The sequence below is a fragment of the Heteronotia binoei genome, chromosome 9 (assembly GCF_032191835.1).
Source record: "Heteronotia binoei isolate CCM8104 ecotype False Entrance Well chromosome 9, APGP_CSIRO_Hbin_v1, whole genome shotgun sequence".
Taxonomy (NCBI): domain Eukaryota; kingdom Metazoa; phylum Chordata; class Lepidosauria; order Squamata; family Gekkonidae; genus Heteronotia; species Heteronotia binoei.
In genome coordinates, this window is record NC_083231.1 from 12,887,092 (window position 1) to 12,905,481 (window position 18,390).

The 18,390-nt window shown below is 44.3% G+C and overlaps 1 protein-coding gene across 10 annotated transcripts in view; it reads right to left on the bottom strand.

Moving 5' to 3' along the window:
- Nucleotides 1–18,390, bottom strand: part of SLIT2 (slit guidance ligand 2) — a 482,157-nt gene that overhangs the window by 130,886 nt on the left and 332,881 nt on the right. For all 10 annotated transcript variants that reach the window (XM_060246235.1, XM_060246233.1, XM_060246234.1 and 7 more), the window contains exon 6: nucleotides 12,147–12,218. In XM_060246235.1, the coding sequence (XP_060102218.1) occupies nucleotides 12,147–12,218 (72 nt within the window). The remainder of the gene's footprint in view (nucleotides 1–12,146; nucleotides 12,219–18,390) is intronic.

Here is an 18,390-nt window from a genome sequence, read left to right on the forward strand (position 1 = left end):
TGAAGACTGGGAAGGAAAAGATTTTGTGGCAGGATAGTGGTGCCTGTGAGAGCTGAACCATAAGGAAGGCCAAGTGTAGAAGAATTGATGCTTTTGAGCTGTGGTGCTGGAGAAGAATCTTGAGAGTCCCTTGGACTGCAAGAAGATCCAATCAGTCAGTCCTAAGGGAAATCAACCCAGACTGTTCCCTGGAAGGTCAGATGCTGAAACTGAAGCTCAAATACTTTGGCCATCAAATGAGAAGGGAGCACTCACTGGAGAAGACCCTGATGCTGAGAAAGACAGAAGGCAAAAGAAGAAGGGTTCGGCAAAAGATGAGATGGCTGGACAGCATTACTGATGTGACAAACACGAATTTGAGCAGACTTCAGAGGATGGTGAAGACAGGAGGGCCTGGCGTGACTTTGTCCATGGGGCTGCAAAGAGTCAGACTCAACTGTGCGACTGAACAACAAAGTGCTGCCTAGCTAGACAGAAGTAATGGTGCTCATGCTGGTAAGGTTTATGTTTAATTCGATTTATACCGCGCCCTCCCCACCGAGGTGGGCTCAGGTTGCCATTGATGTCCTAGGAAGAGGCCACTGCATAAATTGTGACATGCCCAGAAGTGTATTGTCTAGAGACTTGGCTGTTTGGCAATTTTTCTTAATATGAGAAAAGGTGACATCAGTTTTCTCAAAAAACAGAGAGGGGTTCTCAAAAGGCAAGTCCCCAACCCTCTACCTAGTTTTTTAAAAATAGTTTTATAATAAAATTGTTATAAATAACAACTAATAGTTAATAGCAGCATTTCTGAATTCAGTCAAACTATACGAAGTTAAATGTTTAAAAGTATATCTACCGAAAGACTGAGAAGAACTAGCAAGTAACAAACAGCAGTTGTACAAATAATTTTAAATAAATTCAAATATATGCCAAAATCTCATTATACCATTTGTTAGTTTTATATATACAAGCATGGTACTATGCTAATTCAGAAAAGGAAGTCGTTTGTCTAATAAATCAGAATTACCTAAGGCAGATTCAACATTAAAAAAATATGATTAGCTATTTTATCCATAATGAAGAACTTCCAGATTCTAACATACCAATTTGCAATTGAGGGAAGAGACTTTTTCTTGCAATCAGATGCCAAAAGAACTTTGGCAACTGTAATCAGAACAGTAATTAGCTCTTGCCGTATCTTAGGTATTGCCGGATTTTGCCACAAATTCAAAAGAATCAGTTAAGGAGTGTTACAGATCCTATAGTTAGTACTTAGAGATAGGCACAAACCAGGAAAATGATGATGTGTGTTGGTTCATGGTTCGTTTGATTTCCCGAACTGGTTCATGGTTTGTTTGGTTAGGGAGGTGGTAGAACAGCCCCTCTCACAAGTTAGAGACACCATAGGAAACCTTCGGCAGGCTCTCCTCTACCTGCCCTCCAAAAATTTGGTGTAGACTACATTTGGGATGTCCAAGTTATAAATCCCCAAAGCAGGCTCCCCCAGCGAAGTTCAGCTCTTGCTTCAGGTTTGGACCCTGAAATCACAATAAGGAAAACCTTCCCAGCCGGGAGACGTGTTTAAAAAATTGTCCTACTGTATGTGTGGGGGAAAGGAGTCCCTCAAAGCCTCCGCTAAATCAGTCAAACAGCAAACAACAACTGAACTAACTCTTCTCTCTTTGTGCCGCAAAGTGACAACAGTTGAGTCAGGGCGTGGTATTATATAGGTATATAATCTGCTCTCACAGAATTGGAGGCCAAAGCTGCCAATCAAGCTATGGACAACTACTTGGGTGTTTCTAGGGCTCTCCACAAGTCCATCCCCACGGTTGCCTAGGAATTGACTGAATCAGCACAAGGCTGTCTGAAGAACGAACCGCAAAAATGAACCGCCATGGAAAAATGTGGTTTGTTCTTTGGTTTGGAATGACATAACCAAAACAAACTGGTTTGAAACGAACCACAGACCAGTCCAGTTCATGCTTGAACCACAGTTCATGCCCATCCTTATTCGTAATAAGCCACAAATAACATTAAAAAGTTTTTGAGCACTTTACAGGACCACCAGCAATGCATTAGTGATTCATAACCTGCACATTACCTTGATTCAGTAAAGAGGGTGTCAGATACCATCTGGTGAGCACTTTATATATGATGTTAATTGTATTTGAGAAGATTTGGACGTATATGCTGTTGAGGACCATATAGCCCTCCATTGAGGATTTAAATCAGACTTTCAATCCTTTTGCCAAGCACATTTGTAAGACATAGGTTTGGACCACTGAGGCATTGTAACTCTTTGCGATTAACCCTTTTCGAATCCTCTGCCTAGCTCTGATGGGCAATGTGGTGGAAAGCAATCAAGAAGGATGTCTAATCACAATGGATGTGGCCATCGCATTTTCAGCGGACTCAACCCCATGCAGACTTGCATAAATCTACTGTTTTGAAAGTCAAAAAAAGCAAAGTAATTGGATTACTTTGGCTGGCAGGTGCATTTCTTCAAGAATCAGTGTAAGGTACGGTGATAGCTTTTCCCACAAAAAAAAGTTGATATCTGGTCATCATGGCCTAATAGTTAGAGATTCTCAGGTCTAAGGCTGCAGACAAATAAACTCTCCTGCCCAAAGTATCCAGCATCCTCTCCTACTTGTCAACTGGAGAGGCATGTTAAGACTAGGACAGATTTCACACTCACCTTATGCCGCTCTCATGTTCGTCTTCTCAGCGCGGCTTCCTTCCAATTTCCCACTATCTGCCCCGGGGCTACAGCAAGGACCGGCGTTTTCACGCAGCAAACAGAAACTGATTTTTAGTGGTTGCTGTGCGAAAACGCTGATCCTTGCTGCAGCCCCAGGGCAGAAAGTGGGAAATTGGAAGGAAGCCACGCTGAGAAGACGAAAGCGAGAGCGGCGTAAGGTGAGTGTGAAATCGGTTTGGCACTCTCTTGGTTGCATCTCCTCTGTTGTAAGTGACAAAGGAAGAGGATGCATGGACAGAAAAGCTGAAAAGTCCTCCTGTTTAACTCTGCACAGTTGTTTTACTCTACATGGGGTGGACTGGATGGAAGCTGGGTTTTGCCAAAATTCATGGGTAATGTCAAGCACTGGAAAAATGATGAGTCCTGGGGAGTTCAGAGTATAAGTGGCCCAACATCTTGTCTTTGGGTCTATGCTCTGTCATGGCTTCCTCAATAACCAACGACTGTGCCATGTGCAGCAGCTGCTTGCTTTACATCTTTAGTTCCTCTGTGGGCTCGGATCTGACAGTACCTCTGAACTGGTATCTGAACCAGTGACAGGACCAGATCTACATGGAGTTTTTTTCTGGGGGGGGGGGGGGGCTAAATTTTAAAAATAACGCTCCCTTATGGGCTCATTCTATCTTATGGGCCCATAGAATAGACTCCGTACCCAATTTGGTGCTTCCCCTCCACTGATGCCCGAGGCAAGCGCCCCCTCTGCTCCCCCCTAGATCTGGCCCTGACCAATGGCTGAGTACGTCCACTCCTCCAACTCTGATCCTGGAATGGGAGACAGAGGACATCCAGAAATGGTAGCCACAGTAGTCTTTGATGGCAGTTTGATGGTTCCTTGTAGGATCTGGCTGTGGGATGGGTCCATAATAGTCACCTCGTTATACCAGATATGTAACAGACACAGAAAAGGAATAAGGAGGCCATGGCATGGAGGGTGAAAACGGTGGCCATGGAGCCAATGGTGCTGCTTTGGAATTAACCAGGGACTGAGATGGATTACGGTTGGGTTTGATCTCACCATCGCAGAAGGGTGAGACAAGAGACATTGGTTTTGGAGAAGGCATTTTTAGAAGCATGATGATTTCTTCAACATCAGGTGGTGGCTCAGGTGCTCAGGTTGCAGTTTGATGCTGTTTGGACTCCAGTCTATATTTCTCCTTAAGTTTGGCCTTAGCTTTCTTTGTGAACGGTTCTGGGGCGCACTCCGGAACCGGCAGAGCAGGATAATGCAACTGATGCTGGTGGGGCTTGGATTGCTGGGTGGATGGCATCAAATGAGCCAAGGCCGAAGAGGATGGTTTTGTTGATCTCTCTGGGGTTGTACTGGACCAGACGTTATTGTTGGAGAAGAAAGGCAATGCAGCTGCAAAAAAAGCTGTCTTCCAATTCAGCCAAGACTGAAAGATGGCTGCCCATGAGGGTGTTTCTTGTAGAAAAAACCCAGCAGGAACTTGTTTGCATATTAGGTCACACCGCCGAGCATCACCAGTTTCACAAAGGGCTTTTTTTAAGAGAAAGCCCAGCAGGAACTCATTTACATATTAGGCCACACCCCTGACATCAAGCCAGCCGGAACTGCGTCCCTGTGTGTTCCTGCTTAAAAAAAGCTCTGCTGCCCATGAGTTACCAGGCTCCATTTAAGGTATTGGCTATCACATACAAACCCTTTCATGGCCTTAGTCTCTTTCATCTGTGGGACCACCTCTCCCCCTATGCTCCTTCATGTCAGTTGGGCCTTCTGCTTGCAAATGGGCAAAATCAACAACAGCTCATAGATATGATTTCTCCACTGTGGCCCCCACTTTCTGGAATGGCCTGACTGAGGAAGTTGGAAAGACTCCCACTGTCTTGGCTTTTGGTAACACTATGCAAAACTGTATTATTTAAGAGGGCTTTTCTGTGCAGGCAATGGGGTTATGCTGTACAAAAAGGAAGGTGCTAAGATAATTTATTATGGACTGTGATGAACAATACTGTGTATAGCAGGGGTGGCCAATCTGTGGCTCTTTCACACGTATTGTGTGGCTCTTGAAGCCCAAACTGCCCTGTTGGCCAGCTTGGAGAAGGCATTTCTCCAAATCACTTCTCCAAGCCAAACCAAGCCAACAGGTGGATTGGAGAATGCATTTAAAGTTAAAGTTGCTTTCTTTCCACCTCTCCCTCTTCCCCTATCCCCATCTTCCTACCTTCCTTCCTTCTCTTGACATCTGACATCTGTGTCTTGTGGCTCTCAAACATCTGACATTTATTCTGTGTGGCTCTTATGTTAAGCAAGTTTGGCCATCCCTCGTGTATAGCTTGCTGAAACTCAGATCCTACTATGTAATTTTTGCATCAATAAATGCTAACATTTTGCTTCGGGTTTTGTTTTTAGATTTCTGATTGGTTCTACAACCCGAATATTATTGCACTATTTACTGAATATCCTATCATGTTGACTCATTCTGTATAATCCAACCTTAAGTCCAAGTGACAAAGGCAGACTATATATAATGTAAATAAATGAATAAATATGAGCTCTGTCAGTTGTTTTTATAACTAAAACAGTGGCGGTAAAATGCAGAAGTTAACTTCTGTAGCTTATACTTGAAGATCTAAGAATAGAATATAGAGAATAAAACAGTTACAATCCCAGCCTGTGTATTTAAGATCTGTAACAAAGAACACCATCATTCTGAAGATGACAGATTTACTTCGAATAATGGCACCGCATAAAGGTGTTGAGACGTACGTTTTAGAAGACCTCAAAAAAGATTGACTACTGAGAAAGTGCATCTAAAACATGACATTAAGGCCACTGACAATGCCTGCACATGTCAGTGGACTGCAACTAGCCCATGTTGTTCAAGGCTACTTGAATGAAAAACATTTCTATAGTTTCCCCACCTTATCATGTAGAGCAGTGGCTCCCAACCTTTTTGGCACCAGAGACCAGTTTTGTGGAAGACTGGTGGAGGGGGGTGCTGGAGTTTTTGCCACACTAGGCTGGCTCCCCCACCCCATCCCTGCCCCCATGGGGGTCTTTAAAAGAGGGGTAGGCGAAGGTCACTGTGGCGTTGCCCCTTCTTCCCACCCGGGACGTGGTGGTACTTCAGATCAAGGCCATGCTGCCTCTTTTCTCCATCCAGGTCACAGGCGGAAGGGGAGGCAGGGGTGCTCTGCTTCACTCTAAGGCTGCCTCCTGCAGCCTCGGAGGCCGCACCGCCTCTTTCATCTGCTTGGGTACTGAGCAGGCAAAAGGGGGAATGTGGCACCTCTGTCTCGCTCCACGGCCCTGTTGCTAACAGGCCACAGACCGGTACCAGTCCGTGGCCCAGGGGTTGGGGACCCCTGATGTGGAGACTGCAGTGGATCAACAATGGATGCTGTCTAAAGCTGCTGTCCTTGCCCAGCCATACTGCATCATATACTACATTGGCCAGAGTACAGAACACTCACTCCCTTTGAATGGAGCAAATGCATTTAAATCCAATGGCGCAAGCCAGTCATACGTAGTGGTGCTTCCCAAAGATGTAGAAGTTTGAAGAGCTTTAATCAACACAAGCAGCTTTCTGTTCTAAAGTTCTGGGAGCAACGAGGAAGGAAGAAGCATTATTTGCACCTCCTCTGGATGGGGCTGGAAGTAGTGGCAGAAATGAGGAAGCAGACCCCTAAAAATCTGCTGCTGACCCCTTAAAATCTGCTGTTTGAAGTCATAGCCTCACAATAGAACCAGGTGTGTCTTAAGGGTGATTCTTATTTGCTATTAGAGGTGTGCAAAAAAAAAAATTCTGCATTTTTTCGATTCAGATCTATTGAACATGAAAAATATAAGTAATCCCGAATATTCTTGAATCCCAATATCAGTTTTGTACTGGAATTCAGGTAAACATTCAGGAAACCAGAATTTATTCGGCTCCATTATACTGTATGGGGAGAACTCAAGAAGAGAACTCGGAAGACATTTAAGGAGACTGCTGACTCTTTAAAAAAGTTTTCTAGACATACCTAAATAAAAGCCGAATAATATAGGCTTTTATTCAGGCATGTCTATTTTGGTAGCTGCATCAGACTGTATAATCTGAATTTGGCTGAATAAATACCCGAAAAAGACAGTTAAGATATTTTGGGGGTATTTATTTGACTCGATATATACCAAGTGCACACCCCTACTTGCTATATGTCAGAAATGGCCAACGGTAGCTCTCCAGATGTTTTTTGCCTACAACTCCCATCAGCCCCAGCCAGCATGGCCACCCCTGCTATATGTGACTGGCTATTTAATTGGCCCCCAAATCACCAGAACATTTGCTTTGTATTCAGTTATCTTCCAGGCTGATCTATACAAAACGGGGTATAGCCATAATCTTGACAGGACCCCCACCCTCCCTCCACAGTCAGTAACTCAGGCTGTCCACCTCTAGCATATCTAGTTCACATTTGCGACAAGATTATTTAAAGCCTGTGGTTGAGGAGGTGGTAGAATGAGGTCTGCTTTCTGGAGATTCTTTGCTTTGGGAATGCTTGATAAGCTTCTGATCTCCTTCCAGCACTACAGTCCTCATCATGCCAAAGTACGGAGATGTCTGCAACCCTAGTAACAGGCGGTGTGGTGTAGTGGTTAAGTGCGGCAGACTCTAATCTGGAGAGCCATGTTTGATTTCTCACTCCTCCTCCACAAGAAGCCTGCTGGGTGACCTTGGGCTGGTCACAGTTCTCTCAGAACTCTCTCAGCCCTACCTGCCTCACAAGGTGCCTGTTGTGGGGAGAGGAAGGGAAACACGACCGTAAGCCACTTTGAGACTCTTTAGGGTAGCGAAAAAAGGTAGGTAAAGGTAGTCCCCTTTGCAAGCACCAGGGTGTTACTGACCCATAGGATGACATCACATCAGGACGTTTTCATGGCAGACTTTTATGGGGTGGTTTATCATTGTCTTCTCCAGTCATCTACACTTTCCCCCCAGGAAGCTGAATACTCGTTTTACTGACCTCGGAAGAATGGAAAGCTGAGTCAGCCTTGAGCTGGCTATCTGAACCCAGCTTCCGCCGGGACTGAACTCAGATCACGAGCAGGGCTCCTAGCAAGGCATTAAAACGTACTCCTTCTTCAGGGGATGTGGTACGAATGACATGGCCTGGCTTGGGCTCAGAGAACTTGTTTTCTATGGGCCAGAACGTTGAAAAAAAACATAAATAGCTAACTTTACTCAATTAAAACGAGTGCTACAAATTAACAGAGCATACTTCTGATGGCCACAGAGGTTCAAGGCTTATGCCATTCCCTAGCCCCTCACTCAAAAGCTTTCTTATTAGAAGAGCCTGAGCAGCAGTTACGTTGTCTCGTACTTATCAATGTACTAGCTCAGTGAGTACAACTTTGTATCATTTTGAAAATCTAAACAGGGCTATCTTATAAGAACATAAGAGAAGCCATGTTGGATCCGGCCAATGGCCCATTCAGTCCAACACTCTGTTTCACACAGTGGCCAATATGTGTGTGTGTGTGTGTGTGTATATATATGCACACACACACACACACACACACATATATATATATACTGTGGCTAATAGCCACTGATGGACCTCTGCTCCATATTTTTATCCAATCCCCTCTTGAAGCTGGCTATGCTTGTAGCTGCCACCACCTCCTGTGGCAGTGAATTCCACATGTTAATCACCCTTTGGGTGAAGAAGTACTTCCTTCTATCCATTTTAACCTGACTGCTCATCAATTTCATTGAATGCCCACGAGTTCTGGTATTGTGAGAAAGGGAGAAAAGTAACTTTTCTACAAATGCCAGACGTTTTCATGGTGCATTTTGTTAAAAGAGAATAAAGGAACAAAGAGCTGTGAAAACAATACTCATCTACCACTGACCTGGATGGAACATTTAATTTAATTTTTTCAACTTACACCCCGCCCTATCCCGCAAACGGGCTCAGGGCGGCTTACAGCATTAAAACAGCATTAAACAAACCACATCAAATGAAACAATATCATAAGAACAAAAGTCACATAAAATCAAAAAACCATAACCCACACAATTGGCTGCAAACCAAACAACACCATATAGGCTGGAAGCTTTCAGCAAAAACGTGAGCGCCTCGATAGCAGGGTGCTGGGGGAAAGTGTTTTCAATTAATTTCAATGGTTCTGTGAACCACCCATACAATATACTGGAATTTTAAACTGTAGCTGTCTAAATCTTCTTTCCCTTTAAATTTAACTGATGTATCTCGAGTGAGGAAACAAACCCAACACAATATAACTAAGCAAAGAACTCTTAAAGAAAAATTTAAAAAGCAAACAACTCTAGAAGAAGAAGAAGACTGCAGATTTAAATCCTGCCCTTCTCTCTGAATCAGAGACTCAGAGCGGCTTACAATCTCCAATATCTTTCCCCCCCACACACAACAGACAACCTGTGAGGTGAGTGGGGCTGAGAGGGCTCTCACAGCAGCTGCCCTTTCAAGGACAACTCCTGTGACAGCTAAGACTAACCCAAGGCCATTCCAGCAGCTGCAAGTGGAGGAGTGGGGAATCATACCCAGTTCTCCCAGATAAGAGTCCACACACTTAATCACTGCACCAAACTGGCTCTCCAAATAACTCTAAGCAAAACTCAGTCTATGTTGTGAGAACCAGGGAGCTTTGTGTGGCAGATGTCCCACTGAAGTCTATGGGATTCTTCAGCATGTTTAGTGAAAGAGGTTTTATCTGTTTTCCTGAGGCTCGCTTAGTACCATGAACTAGTTGCAACAATACATGGAAATGGCAGTACGGTGCATGAGGCAACAAACCATTTTCTCAGTTAACCTGTTTTGTTCAATTCGATGGATGTTGATCTCCACTTCCACCAACCCCCTCCCATCGAATGTTTTTGTGCAGGACTGGATCTACATGTTTTTTGAGGGGGGGGCAAATTAAGAAATGATGCCCCCTTATGGGCCATTCTATCTTATAGTGCCATAGAATACAATGGGGAGGGACGGTGGCTCAGTGGTAGAGCATCTGCTTGGGAAGCAGAAGGTCCCAGGTTCAATCCCTGGCATCTCCAAAAAAGAGTCCAGGCAAATAGGTGTGAAAAACCTCAGCTTGAGACCCTGGAGAGCCACTGCCAGTCTGAGAAGACAATACTGACTTTGATGGACCAAGGGTCTGGTTCAGTATAAGGCAGCTTCATATGTTCATATGTTCAATGGACTCCATACCCAATTTGGCACCCACCTTCCATCGGTGTCCAGGGCAAGCACCCCCCTGTCCCCCCGCCCCCAAGATCCAGCCCTGTTTCTCTGATATGTTTAAACTTACTGAATGTAAGTAACCTCACATTTAGGTGCCTTAACATTTATTTCCTTTTCATTATTTTTCGATTGAGGTGAATTTGACAACATTGTTACAGTTGCAGACCAGTTGTTTTTCTCTCTGCATTTTTCTACCGTTTGACTATAACCCCCCCTCCCCATACAGTAACAGCAGCGGTTGTGGGGGGGGGGCGTGGGATGACTCCGAAACACAATGGCATGCACACGACTGATCCAGTGGCAGAACCACCACCTAAAATCTGATCGTCATCATCATTTTCAGTGTGACTATTTCAGTTTGACTATTGACTATTTGGCTCCGGCATTGTCACTGGCAGGAAATACTCTCTGTCTCAAAACCATTCCTGTTTCTTCTTATTTTGCCCAAATAAACAAAGTCTGCACCTCATGATGGCACTATTAAGACTTGAGGGAGCTGCAGATAGAAGTTTATGTGATTTAGAAGGTATAGGACCCGGTTACAGATGCACAAAAATGTAAAATAACAAATATTCCATATACACTGCACAACACTATCTCTACAGTGACAATACAATTAGTCACACAGAAAACAAAAGAAACTGAACTTGGTTTACAACACGGACAAAGTCCAAACTGTGGAAAGGTCTATCTTGGTTTTTTTCCTTAATCTAGGATTGTTGTGAACAATTTCCATTACCTACCGTAAGGTTAAAGTTTTATGTACGCAAGTGAAAGTGTGAATCTGCTTAATTCCATATTCTAAGAGAGCATTCCAGATTTTGAAAAATGCTGACATAATACCGTAGAATGCATCCATCTATATTAACAGAACATGACCATTCATATAATCCAAATATTGGTTTTTGTTTTTTTTTACTTCAAACCATTGTTATTCGCTTTAAAATACTATCCTGCCCTTGAATAAAGTTCATATACAGTTTTGTTGAAATACTAAGTGGTAATAACTGGGCTCGCTTTGAATAGAGATTGTCTCTTAAATTGCTAAATGATTATCAAGCGTTTTTCCTCTAGCTGAGCATTCTTCCTCCTTTTACTACAACAATGTCATTATTTTAAAACGGCTTCCTGAGCTTCCAAGCCTGAATAAAAAAAAGCAAACTGAAACTTCTTTTTTACTAAATCAAGTTATTTTTATGCCCCTCGATGATATAAGAGAAGAGTAAATTAAACCAATGAACAAAGTATATGCAGGGACCATTATGTACTGACAGGGAACATGCAATCTTGGTTGTTTGAAAAGATACCCCCAGGGAACATCTAACTGGGGCACTGAGATATTTCATGATTCCATGCTGTGTTTCCATTTTAAAAGAGTCATTTTCTTCACCGTATTTAGGGTTTATGTTGATACGCAACTAGAGGTTGTTTTGCCGTCTCATTAATTTACACTTAAGGAGCACATCCAAAAGGATAGTGCCAGTGTAGCAGGTTTTCCCCACCTTCCCTTCAGCGCAGGAGACAGGTGGCATCCCACGGCACTGAGATCTAAACAGCGCAGTGCCACCCTTTGCAGAGTTACTCCAGTCTAGCCCCATTCATTTCAATGGAATTAGACTGGAGTAACTCTGAATAGGATTGCAGTGTTTCTACCTGCTTATATGGAGAACATCCGTGTTGGCTTTCCTCAAGGTTACTGTACGGTGAATACCTTGCAGACAGTAGTAGCGACCAAAATATATCTTTTTAAAAAAATATATGAAAAGCCACAAACATTGAAAACGCCACATTCTCATTGGCAAAGTTAGCTTAGTGGAGCTGCTAATGTGAATGCAAGGCTTTGTCCAGATCAAAATATCTGATGCTTGAAAGCAGGTATAGAACTCTGTGGCATATGAACAATGGAGACCTGGGTTTTGTAAGAACAATAAAAAGGGGGAGAGAGAATTATTTGTTCTTAAAGGATTGCATCTGGTGAATGTGGTGCTCTGGTTAAATACGGAACATCTTCCCTATCTCCCCCCTTGCATTCGTAAGACCTCAAAGTGTATGGCTTCTAAGGCATCTTTTTATTAGAGCATTGTGACGCTCAGAGCTATAGTCCCAAGATTAGCTTCGGCATTTGGACTTCCCTGTTTTTTTTTTAAAAAAGTAAGAGAGACAAGCAATTACTTACAGTACTTCCAGATCGCGGAGAGCCCTAAACGCACCATCTTCAATACAGCTGATCTGATTGTAATCCAGTTGCCTGTTAAACAGATTAGGAGGCAATGCATGAAAGAGATGAAGGGCTGGCAGAATTACAGTAAGAAAGGCTCCCGAAAGAGACGAGGCTGGAGAGCTAGGCCACACGGACTGAAACGGACTCCTCCAAGTACACTCATCTGCTTAAGAATGTCACACGCCATTCTGGTCTCGACGCGGCCACTGAAATCTCTTTTTGTTCCGAACTGTGTGCGCAAGAATACACGACAGCTCTGGGAAAGCTCCAGTAAATAATAACTGCACCTTATATTAAATGCCAAAGGAATGCAATTTCATTACATCAAGAAAAAGCTATCCATTAAAAGCTCTCAGCGTCATCTCGCTGAAACAATTTCATTAAGGTAAAGGGCTGTAAATCACTTAATGTCACATGCATCCCCTCAGTGACCTAACAGAATCCATTTATCAGAGAGGCTCAGCTGCATGTTAATTTCACTATCCTTGGCAAGGGAGAAGAGGAGAGACCACCCTGCCCTCGTTCAAGGCAGCCTCCTTCCTTCCGGAATGCCACATTCTTGGGCACACGATCTGTGTGTCCTATTTTCCAATAACTCGCCAAACAAAACCAATGCATCTTCCGGTGTCATGAACACAACCGCGGCTTCTGCAGTTTCGTCGTTTGCTGATTCTGTGCAGATAGGATGTAACAGAACGAATTCCACACATTCAAATCGGCGGTGCTATTTCCCATACATTATTAATCTTTAAGTATTAAGATATGAAAAATTTACACTCTGCGTTCGGAAGCGTATTATTACTTGCTCCAAGTTAAGGCACTGGTGACTGCTTCATTTGTAAAGAAGGAGGGGTGTGTGTGTGTGCGTGTGTGCGTGCAGCAGCCAATATACTTTTTTGAAACCTGCACCCTGTGAGAAAAACTGGTTAACAGTAAGCACTGGTTAGCCACTATTTCCCTAATGCTAACAGCATAAGTACTGGCCAAGGGGAAAAAACGCTCTTGCGGTCATTAGTATAATTAGTTATAGGTATATGAGCATATGAAGCTGCCTTATACTGAATCAGACCTTTGGTCCATCAAAGTCAGAATCGTCTTCTCAGACTGGCAGCGGCTCTCCAGGGTCTCAAGCTGAGGTTTTTCACACCTATTTGCCTGGACCCTTTTTTTGGAGATGCCAGGGATTGAACCTGGGACCTTCTGCTTCCCAAGCAGATGCTCTACCACTGAGCCACCGTCCCTCCCCTCAGGTATCTTACCTGAGCTTGTTTTCAAATAATTGTATTTAGAATTGAAAAGAAAAGGTGCCCCCCCCCACCCAACCCCGTGAAATTATTGGCCATCTGATCATATTGCTGCTCTCCTTTTTTTTTTTTGAAAAAGACACAGCCGTGGGCACAGAAACACACATGAATTAATACGGTTTCATCTGTTTGTGTACTTATCTCATACATTTATTATCAAAACTGGACACCAATGAGCAGGGTGTCTTGTACCTAGACTGTCTTGTACCCTAGACCAGAGCTGTCGAACTTATTCGTTATGAGGTCCGGATCTGACAGAAATGAGACCTTGTTGGGCCAAGGCCCTGTGCGTCATGAAATGTAATGCTGGGTAGCAGAGATAGAAACTTTATAAGGGGCACAGACAAACACAAATAAAGATTTTAAAAAATTTAAATAAATATGATTAATACATTAGCACTTGTTGGTCTTAATGCTGCTTTCTTTGTATCTCTCCCATGCGATCCAGAGAATGGGACAAAGGAAGCTCTGGCTCTTTCCTTCCTTCCCCACGGGACCATGAGGGGGAGGAGCCTCAGCCAATAGAAGGAATAATAATAATAATAATAATAATTATTATTATTATTATTATTAATAAAATTTTATTTAGATCCCACCCTCCCCGCCTAGGCAGGCTCAGGGCGGCTAACAACATGTCCATATAATAATTATACAAAACTTTTAAAATCAACATTAGTCTTAAAACCATTCTAATTTACAATTAACAATAAATTAACAATAACAATAGGCACATCTGGTGAGGCTTGGCTCAGTAGCTCTGCTGTGCAATTGAGAGAGCCTGGCAAAGCAAGCTGTCCCTCCCCTCCCTTCATCCCCAAGGGAGGAACCTCAGCCAATGGAGAAAATAGAGGCTTGGCTCTGTAGCTCCTGTGCGACTGAGCAAGCCTTGCAAAGCAAGCTGTTAAGCAGAAGGACGCAAGAGAGAGGGAGAAGGAAGCAGATGACAGCCAGTTGCTCGAGGGCCCGATAGGAGACCTCCGTGGGCCTGATTCGGCCCCCAAGCCACATGTTTGACACCCCTGCCCTAGACTGTCTTGTACCCTAGGCAATGTTAACTTCTGGTGTGCCCTCCCTGCACAGATAACATCACTGAGTCACATCGGGGCACCCAATTAGGCGCCCCTAGAAGGCCTGTGCCCTAGGCAATTGCCTAGCTTGCCTTGGGGCAAGGCCGGCCCTGCCAATGAGAATAGGCACCTTTATGAAACCCCAAACAAGGCAGAATACCCTAATATTCCTCTAAGAAAGCCTGAAATCCATTTATACTCAGTACTAAGAGGCACTATTCCTTTCTTCCTAATTAAAGGTGTAAAAAGACATATGCAGAGCTAAGTTCACCTCTCTAATCTACAACACCACTAAAGTGAAGCACTTGTCATACGCTGGTTTAAGATGCAACCCTATTCTTGCTTCCAAAATATTTCCGGTAGAATTAATAGGATTTACTTCCAGACAAATCTCTTTTTGGACTGAGGTGTACTTCCTACGCGCTTCCTGGGAACAAAATTGCACTAAAGACCTCTGTAACAATGCGTCTGCCACTCAGACACCACAACTGATCCTCATTTTATTAGTGATAGGTACAACTCTGGTTGAACGCTTGCTTTCCTTGCCTCGAAGATGGAACTCACTCCTACTAGCTGTGATGTCCAAATGCACTTGAAGAAATTGGGGTTAATTCCCTATCCCCCACCCATAGCTGGGATACTTAACAACTGGACAAGAATGCAGCCTTAGGCAGTATAGCACTTTAGGTTATTGCCTAGAAAAATCTATCCCTATACATGACTGCAAGAATCAATTGATACAGTTCATTATTGAAGCAGATTATATATCAGTCTAAAGTCAAACGACCCAGGTTAATTAAGACGAACAACACTAAAAGAAGATATATAATATCTATACAACAAAGCAAGAGTCAAGTTGCACCTTTTTGTTGCTGTTGTTCAGTCGCACAGTCCAGTCCGACTCTTTGCAACCCCATGGACAAAGTCACACCAGGCAGCTTTAATTCCAATCAATTTTTATTCAGAACGTAAGCTTTCGTGTGCTCTCTAAGCACACTTCATCAGACGAGGGGGTCAGGTATTGTCATCCCTCGTCTGATGAAGTGTGCTTAAAGAGCACACGAAAGCTTACTTTTTGAATAAAAATTGGTTGGCCTTAAAGGTGCACTTGAGTCCTGCTTTGTTCTGCTGGTTCAGACCAACACGGCTGCCCGCTTGGAAATATCTATACAACTTTCACTGGCATATATAGCTCAGGGGTGGCCAAACTTGCTTAATATAAGAGCCACATAGAACTTTGAGAGCCACAAGACATGAATATTAGATATCTGAGAGCCACAAGGCAAGAAGACAGGAAGGCAGGAAGGAAGGCAGGAAGGAAGGCAGGCAGGCAGGCAGGCAGGCAGGAAGGAAGGAAGGAAGGAAGGAAGGAAGGAAGGAAGGAAGGAAGGAAGGAAGGAAGGGAACAGATGGGGGGAAAGAGACAAGTGGAAAGAAAGCAACTTTAATTTTAAATGCATTCTCCAAGCTGCTAGCCAATGGTGGGGACTTTGAGAGCCACACAATATGTGCGAAAGAGCCACATGTGGCTCCTGAGCTGCAGTTTGGCCACCCCAATATAGCTCCTCTACCCCACAGTGATCTTAGTAGCTCCTGTTCCACTCTTCCCCTCCCCTTGCTTCTCCTTTTGGGATGGATCCCACAGATCTTTTCCACTAAAGGCCGCTCGCAGGGAGGGCGGGATATAAATTTAATAAAATAAATATTTCCTCAGGTGCAAAATCTCCCACACCTTGGGAAGGCACCTTGCCCCAAGGCAGGAATCACTAATTGTGGAACAAATTCATGGGATCCAACATTTGGAACTTCTTTCCAGAAGACCACTGCCTGTCTTTTTCCTATTTGCGAATTCTTTATTCAGCTCTACTTTCAAAGCCCACCTTTTCTGTAAAAACCTTAAACCAGCCACTTTCGTCACTGCAGTGTGATGCAGTGATGAGATGAAGAATTGTGAGAGCTGTGTTCGAATCCCTGCTCAGCTCGTTTACCCTCAGCAAAACCTACTATCAGGATAAAGTGGAAGAGAAAAGGTAAAGGTAGTCCCCCCCTGCAAGCACCAAGTCGCTACCAACCCATGGGGTGATGTCACATCATGATGTTTTCTTGGCAGACTTTTTATAGGGTGAAATAAGTCACAGAATCATAAAGTCGGAAGGGACCTCCAGGGTCATCTAGTCCAACCCCCTGCACAATGCAGGAAACCACAAATACCTACCCCAAATTTACAGGATCCTCATCGCTGTCAGATGGCCATCTAGCCACTGTTTAAAAACCTTCAAGGAAGAAGACCCCACCACCTCCCGAGGAAGCCTGTTCCACTAAGGAATTGCTCTAACGGTCAGGAAGTTCTTCCGAATGTTGAGCCGGAAACTCTTTTGATTTAATTTCAACCCATTGGTTCCGGTCCTACCTTCCGGGGCCACGCCCTCCTCTATATGACAGCCCTTCAAGTACTTGAAGATGGTGATCATATCACTTCTCAGCCGCCTCCTCTCCGGGCTAAACATCCCAAAGTCAAGTTGCACCTCTAAGGCCAACAAAGTTTTATTCAGAATGTAAGCTTCTGATTGTCTGATGAAGTGTGCTTGGAGCACACGAAAGCTTACATTCTAAATAAAACTTTGTTGGCCTTAGAGGTACAACTTGACTCCTATTCTGTTCTACTGCTTCGGACCAACACGGCTGCCCGCTTGGATCGTTTTACAGGGTGGTTTGCCATTGCCTTCCCCAGTCGTCTAGGGAACTGTAAATGTTGCCTTGAGCTCACTGGAGAACAGAATTACCAACATGACACAGCTGGGCAAGGAGACCCCCCTCTTGCAGCCCATCACAAAGGGCTGGGGGTATAAATCTGAATAGGGGAGGGACGGTGGCTCAGCGGTAGAGCATCTGCTTGGGAAGCAGAAGGTCCCAGGTTCAATCCCTGGCATCTCCAAAAAAGGGTCCAGGCAAATAGGTGTGAAAAACCTCAGCTTGAGACCCTGGAGAGCCGCTGCCAGTCTGAGTAGACAATACTGACTTTGATGGACCAAGGGTCTGAGTCAGTATAAGGCAGCTTCATATGTCCATATTGCCTGCATCTAAGTAACGATTCTGACCCTTGCTTCCACCTTTGTCCCATCTGCACGCTTTGCAGTATGCTCGAGTGTTGAATTTCCAGGTTGTAAACTTCATGGGAGGAAAGAACCAGTGTCCCTGTTTTTCAGGTGCTATGCCCAGTAACCTGGATAGCCCAGGCTAGCCAGATCTCAGAAGCTAGGTAAGGTCAGCCCTGGCTAGTGTTTGGATGGGAGACTTCGGTGCGTGGACTCTTATCTGGGAGAACCGGGTTTGATTCCCCACTCCTCCGCTTGCACCTGCTGGAATGGCCTTGGGCCAGCCATAGCTCCCTTATCTGGGAGAACCGGGTTTGATTCCCCACTCCTCCACTTGCACCTGCTGGCATGGCCTTGGGTCAGCCAGAGCTCTGGCAGAGGTTGTCCTCGAAAGGGCAGCTGCTGTGAGAGCCCTCTCAGCCCCACCCACCTCACAGGGTGTCTGTTGTGGGGGCAGAAGATATAGGAGATTGGAAGCCGCTCTGAGCCTCTGATTCAGAGAGAAGGGCGGGGGTATAAATCTGAAATTCTTCTTCTTCCGAAGAAAACCAAGGTTGAAAACCATCTCGGATTGTTCCTCACCCTGAAAACCCCACAGGGTCGTCGTCAGTCAACGGTGATTTGATGGAATAAAAAAAGTCCAGTGAACTCTACTCTCCTTGCTTCTAGTTCTAACTAGTTATCAGGTGAAATGAAGTTTTTAGTAGTGAACTATGAGAGATACTTTGAAAGG